The sequence below is a fragment of the Schistocerca nitens genome, chromosome 1 (genome assembly GCF_023898315.1).
Source record: "Schistocerca nitens isolate TAMUIC-IGC-003100 chromosome 1, iqSchNite1.1, whole genome shotgun sequence".
NCBI classification, from domain to species: Eukaryota; Metazoa; Arthropoda; class Insecta; order Orthoptera; family Acrididae; genus Schistocerca; species Schistocerca nitens.
The window spans coordinates 274,732,545-274,752,125 of NC_064614.1; the positions used below are offsets into that span (position 1 = coordinate 274,732,545).

The 19,581-nt window shown below is 41.7% G+C and overlaps 1 protein-coding gene across 1 annotated transcript in view; it reads right to left on the minus strand.

Moving 5' to 3' along the window:
• Positions 1-19,581, minus strand: part of LOC126248115 (nucleolar complex protein 4 homolog A) — a 151,267-nt gene that overhangs the window by 80,258 nt on the left and 51,428 nt on the right. The window contains exon 5 of the mRNA XM_049948795.1: positions 4,260-4,460. Within this exon, the coding sequence (XP_049804752.1) occupies positions 4,260-4,460 (201 nt within the window). The remainder of the gene's footprint in view (positions 1-4,259; positions 4,461-19,581) is intronic.

Here is a 19,581-nt window from a genome sequence, read left to right on the forward strand (position 1 = left end):
TGTGGAACCACTAAATTGTGGGTATCTTGACTGCTACATTCACCTGTTGTTCCAAATAATACCCGTCATTTTCTATGGGATTAAGATTGAGTGATTAATTTATGCATGTGTTTTTGTAAAACCATAAATGTATGTATGCACACTGCTGAACAAGGCTTTTATCATCTTGGAAGACAGGAGTGTCTATAACACAGTCATCATGAAGATACAAAAGAATGGGCAACACTAGAATGTTGAAATAAACACCCAGGTCCATGTTCACGAAACCTGAATGACTGGGCCAGAAAACACCCTAAAAAAAGCAGACTTCTGCCTGAACTACACACAACAAGTATTGTGGGTTAAATGCCCACTGGTGCACTCAATGCCTTGAAACATTTGAAAAGAAGGAAAAGAAAAACTAGTCCACACTCCATGCCTTCAGTCAGCTACATCCAATTTTTGCGTTGTTTGGTCTACTGAACACATGCAACTTAATGTGTTGCTGTGAGCAATGACCTTTTGAGGTATACCCGATTCCAAACACATGTTTCATGCAGTTCCCTTAGCGAGTTTGCTCAGAAACTGGTTGAAATGGAGCTGCGTTCACTGACAGGTTTGAAACAGATTGTCATTGAAAAAATGTCGTTCTGTGAAACTAGATTTGGTTACTTCACTTCAAATTAATTAACCAGATCAAATGAGTAGTTGTTGTTGTTGTTGTTGTTGTGGTCTTCAGTCCTGAGACTGGTTTGATGCAGCTCTCCATGCCACTCTATCCTGTGCAAGCTTCTTCATCTCCCAGTACCTACTGCAACCTACATCCTTCTGAATCTGCTTAGTGTATTCATCTCTTGGTCTCCCCCTATGATTTTTACCCTCCACGCTGCCCTCCAATACCAAATTGGTGATCCCTTGATGCCTCAGAACATGTCCTACCAACCGATCCCTTCTTCTGGTCAAGTTGTGCCACAAACTCCTCTTCTCCCCAATCCTATTCAGTACCTCCTCATTAGTTATGTGATCTACCCATCTAATCTTCAGCATTCTTCTGTAACACCACATTTCGAAAGCTTCTATTCTCTTCTTGTCCAAACTATTTACCGTCCATGTTTCACTTCCATACATGGCTACACTCCATACAAATACTTTCAGAAATGACTTCCTGACACTTAAATCTATACTCGATGTTAACAAATTTCTCTTCTTCAGAAACGCTTTCCTTGCCATTGCCAGTCTACATTTTATATCCTCTCTACTTCCACCATCATCAGTTATTTTGCTCCCCAAATAGCAAAACTCCTTTACTACTTTAAGTGTCTCATTTCCTAATCTAATCCCCTCGGCATCACCTGACTTCATTCGACTACATTCCATTATCCTCGTTTTGCTTTTGTTGATGTTCATCTTATATCCTCCCTTCAAGACACCATTCATTCCGTTCAACTGCTCTTCCAAGTCCTTTGCTGTCTCTGACAGAATTACAATGTCATCGGCGAACCTCAAAGTTTTTATTCCTTCTCCATGGATTTTAATACCTACTCCGAATTTTTCTTTTGTTTCCTTTACTGCTTGCTCAATATACAGATTGAATAACATCGGGGAGAGGCTACAACCCTGTCTTACTCCCTTCCCAACCACTGCTTCCCTTTCATGTCCCTCGACTCAACTGCCATCTGGTTTCTGTACAAATTGTAAATAGCCTTTCGCTCCCTGTATTTTACCCCTGCCACCTTTAGAATTTGAAAGAGAGTATTCCAGTCAACATTGTCAAAAGCTTTCTCTAAGTCTACAAATGCTAGAAATGTAGGTTTGCCTTTCCTTAATCTTTCTTCTAAGATAAGTCGTAAGGTCAGTATTGCCTCACGTGTTCCAGTGTTTCTACGGAATCCAAACTGATCTTCCCCGAGGTTGGCTTCTATTAGTTTTTCCATTTGTCTGTAAAGAATTCGTGTTAGTATTTTGCAGCTGTGACTTATTAAACTGATGGTTCGGTAATTTTCACATCTGTCAACACCTGCTTTCTTTGGGATTGGAATTATTATATTCTTCTTGAAGTCTGAGGGTATTTCGCCTGTTTCATACATCTTGCTCACCAGATGGTAGAGTTTTGTCAGGACGCTCTCCCAAGGCCGTCAGTAGTTCCAATGGAATGTTGTCTACTCCGGGGGCCTTGTTTCGACTCAGGTCTTTCAGTGCTCTGTCAAACTCTTCACGCAGTATCGTATCTCCCATTTCATCTTCATCTACATCCTCTTCCATTTCCATAATATTGTCCTCAAGTACATCGCCCTTGTATAGACACTCTATATACTCTTTCCATCTTTCTGCTTTCCCTTCTTTGCTTAGAACTGGGTTTCCATCTGAACTCTTGATGTTCATACAAGTGGTTCTCTTATCTCCAAAGGTCTCTTTAATTTTCCTGTAGGCAGTATCTATCTTACCCCTAGTGAGATAAGCCTCTACATCCTTACATTTGTCCTCTAGCCATCCATGCTTAGCCATTTTGCACTTCCTGTCGATCTCATTTTTGAGACATTTGTATTCCTTTTTGCCTGCTTCATTTATTGCATTTTTATATTTTCTCCTTTCATCAATTAAATTCAATATTTCTTCTGTTACCCAAGGATTTCTACTAGCCCTCGTCTTTTTACCTATTTGATCCTCTGCTGCCTTCAATACTTCATCCCTCAAAGCTACCCATTCTTCTTCTACTGTATTTCTTTCCCCCATTCCTGTCAATTGTTCCCTTATGCTCTCCCTAAAACTCTGTACAACCTCTGGTTTAGTCAGTTTATCCAGGTCCCATCTCCTTAAATTCCCACCTTTTTGCAGTTTCTTCAGTTTTAATCTACAGGTCATAACCAATAGATTGTGGTCAGAGTCCACATCTGCCCCTGGAAATGTCTTACAATTTAAAACCTGGTTCCTAAATCTCTGTCTTACCATTATATAATCTATCTGATACCTTTTAGTATCTCCAGGGTTCTTCCATGTATACAACCTTCTATCATGATTCTTAAACCAAGTGTTAGCTATGATTAAGTTGTGCTCTGTGCAAAATTCTACCAGGCGGCTTCCTCTTTCATTTCTTAGCCCCAATCCATATTCACCTACTACGTTTCCTTCTCTCCCTTTTCCTACACTCGAATTCCAGTCACCCATGACTATTAAATTTTCGTCTCCCTTCACTATCTGATTAATTTCTTTTATTTCCTCATACATTTCTTCAATTTCTTCGTCATCTGCAGAGCTAGTTGGCATATAAACTTGTACTACTGTAGTAGGTGTGGGCTTCGTATTTATCTTGGCCACAATAATGCGTTCACTATGCTGTTTGTAGTAGCTTACCCGCATTCCTATTTTCCTATTCATTATTAAACCTACTCCTGCATTACCCCTATTTGACTTTGTGTTTATAACCCTGTAGTCACCTGACCAGAAGTCTTGTTCCTCCTGCCACCGAACTTCACTAATTCCCACTATATCTAACTGTAACCTATCCATTTCCCTTTTCAAATTTTCTAACCTACCTGCCCGATTAAGGGACCTGACATTCCACGCTCCGATCCGTAGAACGCCAGTTTTCTTTCTCCTGATAACGACATCCTCTTGAGTAGTCCCCGCCCGGAGATCTGAATGGGGGACTATTTTACCTCTGGAATATTTTACCCAAGAGGACGCCATCATCATTTAATCATACAGTAAAGCTGCATGCCCTCGGGAAAAATTACGGCGGTAGTTTCCCCTTGCTTTCAGCCGTTCGCAGTACCAGCACAGCAAGGCCGTTTTGGTTAGTGTTACAAGGCCAGATCTGTCAATCATCCAGACTGTTGCTCTTGCAACTACTGAAAAGGCTGCTGCCCCTCTTCAGGAACCACACGTTTGTCTGGCCTCTCAACAGATACCCCTCCGTTGTGGTTGTACCTACGGTACGGCTATCTGTATCGCTAAGGCCCGCAAGCCTCCCCACCAACGGCAAGGTCCATGGTTCATGGTGGGGGATCAAATGAGTTATTCATCAGGAAACAGTACACTTCAGATTTTTTGTATACATAACACAAAACAATAAAGACTTAATTATTAGAAAATAAATTTCTCGAAGTTTCAAATGAGGTTGGTTCTACCATGCATGCCCCCCCCCCCTCCCCCCATATACACAGTTGTCAACAGATAATATTCAATATTCATTCACATAGATTTAACTCCACTGTCTGACACCAACTAGAATGCTAGAAGCAGAAGCACATTTCATATGGAAAGTACATTTGTATACTTACCCACATCCATAGAGTCAATAAAATAGTCTGTAAGAAGCAGTGGTTTTTCCAAATGTGGAAGGATTTTCTCAAGCAAAACTACAAGCAAATGCCGTTGAGTTACTGGGGAGTAATTCCAGTACTCCCACTTGCTCATACAATTCCAAACTTTGTTAAGCCACTTCTGCATAAGTTGAGTTTTAGGCACAAAACAGTTCTGTTCTGAAACATGAAAAATTAATACTTCCTTTAAGAAATACTTTTACATTATGTAAGAAACTTCTTATTCTGACATTGTTCACTATCTCAATGTGTGAGCATCTATTTGAATGGTTCTCAAGTCCTGTAATATTAATCAAAGTAACATGTCAAGGGTTGAGATAACTGCAAATACCTTCCTTCCACATAACCTAGGTAATTTCATTCCACTATTCAATGAAATAATCCAAAGATAAAACATCAAGTGTGGCATTAAGGATGGAGATACTTCCCACGCAGTACTGTGAGACAGACACTGCTTTACTTACAGACGACACACTCAATTTTATGGGAAATATCAGTAAGGGGGCACAATATTTCCAGCACTGGAAGGCTTTAAAACCAATCCTGCACTATTGTTAGTACAGAAACACTCACAAAATAATCAATAACGTTGCAACTGTAGTAGAAATTTATTTTCACGCAGAACACATTATACCCTACTAGATGGAAAGTAATCACAAGAGACAAACATGAATTAGGAGTGCCTTGTTCAAGAAAACAAGAAAGCTTCCAGTTCAACACCATTCAGATACTGAAATTGATAGAGATTGAGTACTACTTCTGATGAACAATGGTGTAAGAAGGCCATGATCTCACTGAGAGAACCATCCTGGCTTTGCTTCAGGTGACAGGGGGGAGCAGCAGGAAATCTACACAATGATGGCTTCATGTCGATATGATCCCCCTTCTTCCTTAACACAAATCAAATGTTTCGATCACTGTGCCACTCACAATATACAAGGTCAATTTTTAGTGTTTTGCTAAAATTCCTTCTCATTCTGTCTGGCAAGTCTTCCCTGATCCACGGTTCTGGATGACTTTTGAAAAATCTGCCCCTTTTCTTAGACCTCTCCAGTCCTTTCCCTTCACCCCTCTTCCTTCCCTTCCCACCCTTCTGCCGGGAGGAGCAGCCACTGGCTCTGAAAGCTTGCATAATTATCACCTCCTTTTAAGCATGGGTTCTGTGCCACTTGGTGAGTAGATTTTTTATCTACTGAATTACATTATGTGTACTCCTTCAAGTTGCACATACCAGAGCTTCCCTCATGATAAATAGATAGATAGATAGATACATACATACATACATACATACATACATACATAGAGAGCCATAACATCCTTTCTATGGAAGACTGTTGATAAACATTTTGCTTTGTTTTCGCACTTCTATGGTTAGAATATTTTGTAGAAGACCACCCTTTAGCTACAACATTGGACTTGTTTCAGAACGATTAGGAAAGTATAAATTAGCACACCAATCAAACTTACTATAACACGAGGTCTGTTCTAAAAATTCTGGAACTTTATTCATGAAATTTTTCTATGCTTACCTTTTACTTATTGTGCATGGTATCCTCTGAAATACTCTCCTCCCAATTGATACACAGCTCCCACTGCCGTCCTCATTTCTGGCAGTAGTCTTGCTAAGCCTCTTGCTGGCTCGCACGAAGTGCCATCTGCGAATTTTCTTTTATCTCATCTATCATTGCAAAATTTCATCCTTTCAACAGGTTTTCAACTTTGGAAATAAAAATTTTCCCAGGAGCCAGGTCTGAAGAGTACAGAGGATGAGGCAGCACAGTAATTTCATTTTTTGTGCAATAGTAATGCACCAAAAGGGATGAATGTGGAGGCACGTTATCGTGAAGCAAGAGCCATGAATTGTCTCACCACATTTTAAGCCGTTTCCTTCTTACATTTCCTCGCACTCGTCTCCATAGTACCATCGATTGACAGTTTGTCACTGTGGCACGATTTCATGATGAATTAATCCTTCAAAGTCAAAGAAAACTATCAGCACGGCTTTGACATCTGACCTGACCTGATGAGCTCTCTTTGGACTTTGAGGACCTTTCCTGACCCACTGTGAAAATTAAACCTTGGTCTGAACATCATAACCATAGACATATGTCTCATATCAGTTATGATTCTCTTAAAGAACATCTTGTTCTCATTTATGTGATCCAAAAGCTCTTCACAGATTGTGAGGTGAAGGTCATTCTGGTCTTGATTAATGAGCCGTGGGATGAATTTTGTGGCAACACAATGCATTCCAAGATGCTGTGTCAGGATTTAATGACATGATCCAACTGAAATGTTACTGTGTGAACCATTCGTAACACCGAGTGTGGCTTAAGCACCCATCACTGTGGGCTTACTGCAACTTTGGCATGTCCGTGTAAAGGTTTTCTGGAGTTTCATGCAAAATTTAATGCATACGTATTGCTCCTCTAACTCAGCCATCTCGAAATTTTTAAACTGTGTGACACAACGTTATACTCAATACAGCGCTGAACAATAACTAACTGACATACAACAATGAAACTTCCAGCAGTGACACATTAAACATAGGAGTGTCCAGGGATACCGACAATGTTTTGCTCCAACACACCACTGGTGCTAAATTACAAATGTTCTGGAATTTTTTGAACAGACCTCGTATTCCCTTTAAATACAATTGTGCACAATGTATAAGGACACTCTTCTTTTACCTATGCTCCTTGGCCTCTACACTTCCTTTGAACAAGCATTATTGTGAAATATCCTGATGCATCAATGCTACTCAACCTCTCAGTCAAATTGATAAAACCATATTTCATCAACCATCAGCCAAAATATGGAGTGTGGTCTGATTCACATTTATACTTGAATCTTGAAATAAACTTACAAGTGGACCTCATGGACTGGTAATCTTTGATTTTCTTGATGCTTATAGGACTTGACGGTCAAAGGCCATACAAAAATTTCCTAAAATCTTATAACCACAATCTCAAAAAATTGCTTTTAAATTTGGAATATTTCAGAGTACAGTTAAGTACAAAACGTTTCTATAGCTTGAATCACAAACAAAGGCATTCGACTTTCAGCTTGTTCTGCACTGTCCATGAGCATTCAGTAGCGTTTTGAGCACTCGCTGTGAATGTAGTAGCCAATGTGAAGAGAATGAGTTATTTAGTAAATTTTTATTCAATTTGTTGCAATTTGACACCACTGATGGTTGTGGTAAGAGTGAAATACTAATAAGCAAGTGAAAGAGACATAATTCAAAGGACTTTCTTCAAGTACAAAACACATGCATGTGCATACTGCAACTGTTGCTTGGAACTGCCAACAATGCAGTTAACGTCTGTGCCTCAACCTGTGTAAACTGACATCGCTCATAAATCGGACTGCAGCTTACTAAACACTGCCAAAAGAGTTATGCAGTCATAAAGTAACTTGTTCAAATTTCATTAGCAATAACCTTTTTTCTTACTTTTATTTAAATTCCATGTGAGCTAACAAATACTGAATAATAATTTTTAGTAAAAACAACATTTTTATTTTAATTGCTGGTCATATGAAAATAAATTAAAACTATATACAGACATGTGAAATGCCTTGTTGTTAAAATGAAAAAGTTATATACATCAATAATACTGTTAAATGTACTAAGCTAACATCTACATCTATAGGCCACATCTATAGTTAGAAACATTAAAGATAATATATATTGGACTCATTGCATGGTACTAGCAGAAAGATGTAATTTCATGGTTAAAGTACAAGGAGGTAGGAAGATTTTTCACTTAGACTAATGGAAAGCAGTCCATATATCAAAGAAGCACAGTGAACTCAAAAAGTTAGAGGCCAAAAGACATAACAGAGACCTTAAGAAATGGCTTACAGTAAATTGTCCATATGGCCAGAAATGAATAACAGAGTCATGTAAAAATAAAATCTAAAGTATTGTGCTATTAGTGTTTTTCATTATTACTACATATGCCCATGCAACTAAAGAATATTTCAACTATAAATGCAGAGTATTGTGCTACTTACCTGTGCATGAAAAAATTAAATGCATTATGTTATAAATTGAAATGAAAGAAAATCCAGGATGGAATAAGAACAGTATTATGTTAAGGATAGATTGCTACTCACCCTATACAGGAGATGTTGCGCTGGAAACAGGTACAACAAAAAGACTGCTATATATTTTAGCTTCCAGCAACAAGATCTAGTGAAGTTGAAAGCATGCACAGAGTCACACAAGCACAACATGCACACATTCGACCACTGTCACTGGGCGCTGCAACCAGACTGAGGTGTAACTGCTCATGACGCAAGCAGCAGTCCAGTGGTGGGTTTGGTTTTGTTTTGCTTTAGGGCGCAAAAAACAACTGGGGTCATACACATCCAAGTCAAAACTATAGAACACGAAGACAGAGACGAGTTAAAAAGTGACTATATGTTAGTCCCAACTGACATAAGAGAAGACAGCTAAAAAAAGGCACGTGGAGAAAGGGCTAAGAAAGACACGATACAGAAATGGAGGTCCAAAACTAAAAATTAAATAGCCTTAGCAATATTGCTTTGGCGGATAAAAAGTAAAATGCAGTCGATAGCCTGTGTGTCATTATTTGCTAAAATGGCCGATAACTCAGACGGCCAAACCAAGCTGGAATGTAAATGGTTAAAAAATTTGTATTCCATCAGGAAGTGGCGGACAGTTAAAACTTTGGCACAGTGTGCACAAAGTCGTGGAGTAGTGCCACTTATCGAATGATGATGGCTAAAAAGGCTGTGCCCAACATGCAGCCTAGTTAAAGTGACCTCCTCCCGAGGGAAGGGCTGAGAGGAGGTCGTCCAAGCTGCTGGGAGAGGCCTGATAAGCCGGAGCTTATTCCCGTGAAGGGAAAACCATTGGCAATGCCAAAGGGACACCACCTCCTGACAGACAGCAACACAGGGATCATGGGAGGGAATATAGGAACTAGCGGGCTGAGGTATGACGACTGCAGCCTTGGCAGCAGCGTCAGCAGCCTCGTTTCCTGGCAAACTGACATGACCAGGAACCCATAGAAACATCACACTGGCTCCACCAAGAGTGAGCAAGTGACAGGTTTCATGACAGGTTTCATGGACCCGCTGAACTAAGGGATGGGCGGTGTACAGTGCACATAGACTTTGAAGGGCACTGAGTGTGGCTGAGCAGAGGACACAATTGAAAGGTCTGTGTCGCTGGATGTACTCCGTGGCCTGATACAGGGCGAAGAGCTTTGCTGTAAATACTGAGCAGTGTGCCGGAAGCCAATATTGAAAGACACGGGTGCCAATGATGATGGCATACCCAACCCCATGGTCAGTCCGAGAGCCATCAGTGTATACAAAGGTACTATCGCGCAGTTCCATGCGAAGGTCATGAAACTGAAGGTGATAGAGAGAGGCTGGAGTAGTGTCCTTAGGAAGCGAATGAAGGCCAAGGTTAACGTGGGCAGCATCACAAAGCCAAGTTGGTGAAGGGTTCACACCCACCAGGAAAGTTGCAGGTAGTGTGAAGTTAAGCCGCTGTATCACCAGGGTGTGTACGTGGACAAGAAAAAAAAAATCCCTGATTTCCCGGTTAAAAATACACTTTCTCCTGGGTGACAGTATATTTTCCCTTATCAATCCTTTGAATGGTTATAGTTTTATACACGGGCATACAATTTCCCGGCACTTTAGAAAACAAAACTCAGGGAAAAAGACACGTTTTGGAAATATCTTTGATGTGCAGCAACATGTACACTTCGTATTTTCATATTACGAAAGCATACATTGGAATTCCACCAAACACCGCAATGTTACTTTCCGAATAATTGAAATCGAGATTTCGATGTGCTTTTTTAAGCCGTTCGTAGCTCATGTCATGTGATCTCGCCAGCCGATGACAGCAGATGTTAAGAGCATAGAACACCTGATGTAGTCAGCCAACAGCAACATCACTGTTAAGTAGCACGAACACACAAACAGGGAAAGTTAATAGTTTAAATTAATATACATAGTGTTGCTACACGAAAAGAAAAGCTTTCACATATCATATGTGGTCTCAAGCTGCAAGAGAAACTAAGCTTTCGCATATACTGTCGATCTTTTTTGCGCGTGTTACACTTTAAGATATATCACACAAATGTGCCAGTAAAATTTTTAATAATGACATAAATGTCTGATCTTCAGGGTTTGAAATTCTTCTAAATGGCTCATCATCAAAGAATTGATTTTTAATTGAGAGTCAAATGCTCTGTGATTTAATAAATTCATGGTACATTCTTGCACATAACTCAACTTACGTAAAAGGATATTCACTTTGAAAGTAACGCTTTCCAAACCACTATTCGCAATATTTTCCTGCGACCTGTTAGAAATAGGTTCGTTTCAGCAGTTGCCAGGGAGTGAAGATAACAGGCGACATGCGCGCTTGCGCAGCTACCATGACGTAGGAAGCCTGTATGTAAGTACATGTAAAACATTGAAAGATCATACATTATGTCATAAAAGAAACAAGACATTAGAGGATACTGCAAGAGCATCGGAATTACGTGAACATATTAAAACATGCACATTTAAAGTGCATACTTAAAGGGCACATTCATATGTCCAGATTCCCAATGAAGTAGACCTCAATCCGATATTAAGCTTTTCAGTGTCGTTTTCGGGATTTAAATTTTTTTGGAGCACCAGTACTGCATTATATCATGTTTGATTCTTTATTATGGCATAATGCCATACATGCTAGAAAATGAAAACGTGTACTTGAAATACAGCGAACAGTTGAAACTAGCCAGTACTGTGGAATTAAACATTTCGTTTCAAATACGTTGACTGCCTCTGCGGAAAAGGTTAACAAAAGTCAAATTTCTTTAGCAAACAGACAAAAATAACTTCATTGTTCCGCAAGGCGATTAATGCTTGACTGTCACAAAGGTGGAAATAAAATAAAATCTGAATCTAATGACATATTTCAGCCTTCCGTAATTATGTGAATGTGTTTTAATTCACTTGATAGCTCCTGGCCACGGATATCCGTTTTGTTTCATCTGACCTGAGAGTAAATGAAGAAGAAACAGCAATATCACTAAATGTAAACACGGGTCGTGTGGAGACTACCCTCTTTAACTCAGACTGCTCTGCGCATCAGCTCCAGATCTATGACATTTGCAAACCAGGTCAATCCTAAAAAAAAATCGAATTTTCAAAATATGTTTATCTTGTAGCGTACATCTTTCTGAAAAGTCTGAAACGTAAAACATATATATTCGAGGAAATGTAAGACATATTATTTGGTCTTAAGTATGCCAAAGTGCAGTGCCACGCCTCTTCATAAAGCATTTTTCCACCCCACGTCCAAACTATATTCAGGAAAGTGAAAACTGAAATGTCCTGTGGTGCCTATCCTGCTCCCAGTCGGCCGGTTTGACAGCCTGCCCCTCTTTAAAAAAATTTTGCAATTAATAGCAGATGGGATTATCTGTAATCGAGAGAACAAAAACTCTTCAGAAAACCTGAACTCTTTATTGCCTATTAGTTAATAACTTGCTGTTTTGTGTGACATAAAATTAAATATAGGATATATAAAACCAATACTGACAAGAGATAAGCAAGAAATTACACATTTGTTCAAACCTTAGCTCCTAGCATGTTTTTCTCTCTAATCTTTCTACAGCTTTACATGGCATGCTTTCCTTTCTGCGAAAGAATCTATTACCTCATCAAAGTTTGTCAAACGTTTTGCTACATGAAAAATCGAAATGCTGTTATCTAATACTAAAAAATCTGTTAATACAAAAAATACCTAAGACTGATGTGGTTTCTCGAGCTGATTAAGTCTATTTTGTCCCAGTCTGCTGGATAAAACAAAATAGGCCTTTCTAATATGGCAGCAATTTTGTAACACACCAAATAAATGTGACTGTTTTGGCACAAATGGCGATTTTTATAAAAAGGCAGAATATAATCCAATAAGTACCAATATCAAATGCCTAATAGGCCTACTACAAGCAAAAAGCTTTATGTTAGGAAATAGTTTCACATTTCATTCATACGTACCAGCTTCTCAAGCATGAGATCGAAAAGTAGTATTACGAAATTTTTATATAAAATTGGAATCGTCTTATTCTTCCATAATTTGTGTGATATCTCCATTCCTTCCCCTTCCTCTTTCTAACAAACAATCTAGTCATCACCAATTTTGTAGCTATTTCTGCCACTGTCAAAATTTGTTCACCGATTAACTTCACTAACCCTGCCAGAACCAGGTTTAGTTATCCCGCAATTATTTCCCAGTTAGGCGTTATTACGTGTTCAAACAACACATTTTCCGTGTTACTTACAGAATAGAACTTACGCGGCTGCTAGCCGACGACTGTACTACTGGTCCTTATTAGTGTAGCAATCTGGCCAAAACTTTTCTGTCAATATTTCATTTTCGTGGATACACCAAGAAGCATACGTAATCTTTCTCACCTGTTATTCCTGTCAGTCGTTCATTTCCATTCTGGTAGTCTGAATCTATGGATTTCGCTAGTAATTATAACAATGCTGATCTTTCGCAAACCCAATCAACCACATAATCAGACAGCGATTGGCATTCATCCGTTGGCTTTACTCCCTTGGCTCGTATAGCACCGTCCCCTTTTGTCTGGGGAAAGTTTATTTCTAGATGCAACGAGGATTCTCCTGACAGAGACATCACGTACACTATGCTTGCATTCAAAAGCCAACTTATGATTCATTCAGAAATCAACTTAAAATGTGTTCAAAAATGTTCTAAACCAACAGGGAAGCATTTCAAAATCATATGAATAATCGATAGGCAAACGTGTGTTGGATGCTAGGCGCTTTGTGAAACAAGTTTTTTTCCTCAAGAATATGAATTTAGCACCCCCCTTTCCCGCTAGCATCTAGCTGCTTGCTGCAACTGCTTGCACAGCGAACAGATACATTCCTGTTGCCAGAAGCGGGAGAATCTACTACTCAAACGTGACTCAACTATGCATGCGCATGAGCCCACGCGTAACTGCTAAAACAGATCGAATGTAAACAGTTGCGACTTCACGCACATTGGAGGCAATTTGTTGTTATGAAGCACTGCATAGTCTTCCTATAGCCTTTGACACATTTTCAATTGGCAGACACTTGCATGAGCAATATGTGTCGTCATTGTATATGGCACATTTCCTTTGCAATTTAAGTTATTTTCGTTTTTTTCTCTCATTTATGTTTTATTGTTGAAGTATTATTTTGCAGTAGCAGGATACAGTAATATCCTTTGTTAAAGTATCGGTTCTTACCAGTCAAAATTACAAAAATTTAACTGAAAACTAAAACAATGAAAAATTCCCAGAATTCTAAAAATATCCCGGGTTTTTGCCGGTTTTCTCCTGGATGAAAAAATTCCCGGGTTTTTCCCGGATCTCCCGGTTGTCCCGAGTCGTATACACCCTGATCACGTGCCGAAAACCGACTCCAGGAGGTAACAGAGAAGAGGGACGCGTCCCGTACTGGCGATCAAAGGAATCATCAAAGAAGGAGGCATAGGATGGGTGGCCATGCATGGCAGACAAATGGCATGCATACCTGCTGAGGAGAAAGTCACGCGGGTAGGACGGTGGTAGTTCAGCAGCTTCAGCATACAGACTCTCAATTGGCAATTGGGCTAGTGTAAAAGGTGCCAGTGGGCAAACGGATGGTGGATAGTGTTGAGACAGCGGAAGAGGGATGGACATACAGACACATAAACAAAGTACCCATAGTCGAGTTTTGAATGGACAAGGGACCGGTACAAACAGAGTTGGGTGGTTCGATCGGCACCCCGGGAAGCACCATTGAGGACATGTAGGTGTAATGGATCATAAATGGCGAAAAACTTTGACTCAGGTGCAGCGAATTATTAATGCTGAGAGTAGTATAAACTGCCTGCGAGAACTGGACGTTCCATGCAATGGATGCACCTCTTTGGAATAAGTAACCACAGATGTATATTTGGGGACTCTGTATGAAGTAATCGAATGTGTTTTACGTTGGAGAGATTTTGTTATTGTTGTATGACGCTATTAAGCGCCATTGTGAATGTTTAGTTAGTCAATGGCACAATAAACAAATTCAAGAAAATAATAAGCATTCAAGGTGTGTATTTATCAATTTATATAAGATTTGACAAACATTCTTCAGACATCACGTGACGTAGATCGATCGGAGGTGCAGTGTGGAAGGACAGTGCAAGCCTGCATCTTTTCACGGTCAATATTCTTCGAGAGACTATCTCTGAAGCAATAAACTTTTCGTTGATAAAAAAGTTAGACACAACAATCCGCACACATCATACAACAAGCACCTACTTGTGCTGAACGATCTTCATAGCAAAATAAAAATTTTAGCGATTTCAAATGGAGCAGTTCTGATGAGGAGTATCAGTGAGACTGACGCTACGGGACATATATCTAGATCTCCTGTGGAATTTAAAACCAAAGATTTATATTCTTCAGCTTTCAAAAGACTTAAGCTAAAACCTGAATAAAACCACTGTAAATCATAACTAAAAATACCAAAAATAAATAATAAGCAGAGAATTTTCTTAAATAAATAAATTAATTAAAATATAATAAATAGGACACTGAGGAACCACGTACAGCAGGCTGCCAGGTAAGGCACATGGGAGAACCAAGAGCGTTTCCTATTGAGCATGAGCCCCAGGAATTTCATATTTTCAATGAATGGTAGGGCAACAGGCCCAAAATGTAAATATGGTGGGAGAGGCCAACTGCGCTGCCAGAAATTTATAAAGATGGTTTTGTCAGTGGAAAAACAAAAGCCATTGTCAATGCTCCAGGAGGAAAGATGATCAAGACATTGCTGAAGATGCCACTCAGTGAGACAGGCCTGTAGAGAACAGCAACAGTTGGAAAAATCGTCAACAAAAAGGGAGCTGGAGAAGCCTGACGGGAGACAGGCCATTATAAGGTTACTGGTGGAAGCAAAGAGGACAAAGCTCAGGATGGAGCCCTGAGGCATACTGTTTTCCTGGATAAAGGTGTCCGACAAGGCAGAACCCACATGCACCTTGAAAATTCAGTCTTTTAAAAATTCCTGAAGGAAAGAGATCAGCTGGTCACGGAAGCCCCATGCGTAAAGAGTATGGAGGATACCAATTCTCCAGCAGGTGTTGTAGGCCTTTTCCAAATCGAAAAACATGGCCACAGTCTGGGATTTCCACAGAAAACCATTCATGGCATGGTTGGACAACGTAACAAGATGGTCAACTGCAAAACACCGCACTCGAAATCCACATTTGCGAGAGTCGAGCCACCATACCAGCTGGGTATGAATCATATGTTCCATCACCTTGCAAACACAGCTGGTGAGAGAAATGGGGCATAGCTCGAAGGAAGGCTTCTTTCCTTACCAGACTTAGGTATGGGTATGATGGTGAATTCATGCCAACGTCTGGGAAATTTGCCCTCTGCCCAGATGTGGTTGTATGTGTTAAGCAGAAAGTGCTTGCCCACAAGAGAAAGGAGCTGCACCATCTGAATGTGGATGGTGTCTGGCCCTGGGGTGGAGGAATGGGATGAACTGAGAGCATGATCTAGCTCCCTCATAGTAAAGGCAGCATTCTAGCACTCATGTTTTGGATAAGAGAAGGGTATCACCCTAGCTGCCTCCGCTCATTTCCGATGGAGTAAGGCAGGGCGATAGTGGGAAGAGCTCGAAATGTCCACAAAATGGTGGCCCAAGGTGTTGGAGACGGCAATAGGGTCTACAATGACATTGTCTTCTACTGTCAGACCAGAAAATGGGGAATGGATCTTGGTCCCAGAGAGCCAGTGGAGGTTAGCCCACATGACAGGGGAAGGGGTGGAACTTGTAAAAGAACTAGTGAATGAAATCCAGCTAGCTCTTTTGCTATCCCGAAGAATGCAACGACACTTTGCACACATTTGTTTATAATGAATGCAGTTTGCCATCGTAGGATGACAGGAAAAATGCGGAGAGCACGTCCCCGTGCGCAAATTGCGTCGCGGCATGCCTCAGTCCACCAAGGGACTGGGACACAATGTGGTAAAGAGGAAGTGCGAGGAATGGAACATTCTGCAGCAGTAAGGATAATGTTTGTGAGATATTCCACCTGGTCATTGCAACTAGGGAAATCTTGTTCTTCGAAGGTCGCCAAGGTCACCAGGGAGGAGTAAAGCTGCCAGTCAGCCTTAGTAAGCTGCCATTTGGGTGTGCACGCACATGGGGTAGGAGTCAGCAAACGGATAGCACGGGGGGAAATGTTCAGTCGAGTAGGTGTCAGAAAGAACAAGCCAATCAAGGGGAAGGGCAAGCTGGGCATTGCAGAAGGATAGGTCCAAATGGCAATAGGTGTGCGAGGAGTCAGAAAGGAAAGTGGGTGCTCCAGTGTTAAGGCAGAAGAGGTTAAGTTGGTTAAGATGGTCAGCCACGAGGGCACCTCTCTGACAGGTCCTGGGAGAACCCCAAAGGGGATGATGCGCATTAAAGTCACGTGTAGCAAAAATATGGGAGGGAGCTGCCAAATAAGCTGAATGAAGTCTACTCTGGTGACACTGAATGACAGAGGGACATAAATGGTACAGGGGGAAAAGGTCAGTGGGAAGGAACAGGCGAACTGCCATAGCTTGAAGATGGGTAGTCAGGGAAATGGATTAACTATGAATGTCATCCCGTAAGAGCAGCATGACACCCCCATCAGGTGGAATGTCAACCTCAGGGGAAGGTCAAAACGAACAAATAAGAAATGTGAAAGGTGAAAGCGGGCGTAAGGGCACAATTTTGTTTCCTGAAGGCAGAATACAAGGAGACGCTGCAATGCTAAAACCAGCTGTAAATCCTCTTTGTGGGACCAAAGGACGTGAACATTCCATTGGAGGAGAGCCATGATGAAGAGATGTAGGGGTGTTCAAATGGCTCTGAGCACTATGGGACTCAACTGCTGTGGTTATCAGTCCCCTAGAACTTAGAACTACTTAAACCTAACTAACCTACGGACATCACACACATCCATGCCCGAGGCAGGATTCGAACCTGCGACCGTAGCAGTCGCACGGTTCCGGACTGCGCGCCTAGAACCGCGAGACCACCGCGGCCGGCAATGTAGGGGTGTTAACTCAGTGGCTGCCGAGTGCCAGACTGTGAAGAATCACCACTACAGGGCACAGAAGCAGGAGGATCCTGCTCCATGGGGTCCACAGAAGCATTGGCTTGCTTATGTGGTCGGTCTGTGGAGTCCAACGCTGAAAAATGGTTGGTGGTGTGCATCGGTGACACAGAGGCTGCCTGGGCTAAGTTATCACATGGCGACACCATCAAAGAGGATCTTCAAGTTGGCAAAGGAGAAGACGGTTTGCCTTTGGTGGACTTCTTTGACCCTTTCCGGTTAGAGGAAGATTCGGGTGGTGCTTGGCTGGAATGATGGAGGATGTCTTCGTGGGAGTACTTCTTCTGTCCTTTCCAGTCTACCGATTGTGTAGCTGGTGGCTTCGCCTCTTGAGGCGAGAGTCTGATGGCTTGTTGCACAACTGAACAGGGGGATGGCAATGCTACCTTGACACTGGACGTTTTCACAACCTCAGAGCTGAATTGGACGTCACATGTCCACATGGCCATGTCCTTCATGGGTTGAGGGGTAACAAGAACAGAACTATAGGTGCCAGACGGGAGAGCGCAGGGTTTGTGACTAGCCAATAACTTGCAAGTGACTAGGTAAGGCACTTTTTCCTTCACCCAGATCTCTTGGATTGCCCGCTCATCAAGACACATAGAACAATCCTGAGAGGTGGCAACATGGCCGCCATTGCAGTTGATACAGCAGGGAGGAGGAGGCGAACAATCACCCTCGTGCACACCCCTACCACAGGTGATACATTTGGCTGGGTGTTGACAAGACATTCTAGTGTGGTTGAAATGATGACACTGGTAGCGGCGTATAAGGTTCGGAATGTATGGCCGGACTGTGATAATTTCATAGCCTGTTTCGATCTTGGATGGAAGCACCACTCTATCAAAGGTGAGAAAAAGAGTGCGGTTGGGTACTAAGAAGGAATATACCATTTTCATTACATGATAGACGGCATTGACACTCTGATCAGATAGGTAAGATTGGATTTCAGCCTCAGTTAGACCATCGAGCAGCCTAGTAGTGTAAATGACACCACAGGAAGAATTAAAGTTCTATGGGCCTCCACACGAACAGGGTAGCCATGGAGAAGCAAGGTGAAAAGCAGTTGTTGTGCTTGAGAATCAGAAGTAGTCTCCAAAAGCAAAGTGCCTTCCCATAAATGAGAGCACGATTTCATAGGGCTGGCAATTGATTCAACACCTTTCTGAATAATAAACGGATTTACCGTGACAAAGGACTGACCGTCTTCAGTATGTGAGACCACAAGGAACCGTGGTGCAGCAAGAAGGGTCTCTGAATCATTAGCCTCATTACCTTTACCTTTCGGAGACGTTGATTGTGAAGATGACTGAATCATTGCGAGAAAATACCCCATGATTGCCAGCGTCTCCAATGGGATGCTCCTTCCAACTGGGGGCCCCCCTTCACATGGGGGTGCATCCGCCTTAGGTGATTGTTCACACCTCCCGAACACCTGACAGAGGGACCAATTGGCAATTTGGGAAGGTTGCAGCTCAGGCAGTCACCCCTCCCTGGGCCTGGCCTGTACCACCGGGTACGTGTGAACCCTACCTGTCGACTTGGGGCTGAGAATTACGTGTTACCCAGTCACTTGTTACACGTCAGATGTGTGGACCAGCCTTCAGAAGTGCACATGGAGGAAGAAGAGAAAGAGGAACGTCAAGCATCGAAGCGGAGGAACGAGAGGAGAAGGGAAACAAAGAAAGGAAAATGGAGGGAAAATATAATGCTGAGACTGTTCTTATGTCAGCGACAGACATTGCAGAACATTTCCAATAACACCCCAGACATGTTCCCCACGGAAGGGGAAAAAGAATAGCAAGAGGATAGACAAAGCTGGGGCCCTGTGGTAGCCAAGCACGAACCCGCCAGAGACTGGCAAGCCCCCTGGGGGATCCAGTGGTGGGGATAAGGAAAATGCACAGGGCAGGGAGGGGATACCATGTTGGGGTAAGGAAATGTGAAGTGTAGCTTGTGGGAGTGTACAGGGACATGGTGGGGATAGCATGGGGCTGTTAGATGCAATAGGGAAGTTTGGGAGGAAGAAAAAGGAGAGATATTGAAAGGGAAAAGGACTAGTGGATGCGTTAGTGTAATGGAAGGCTGTGTTGTGCTGGAGTGGCA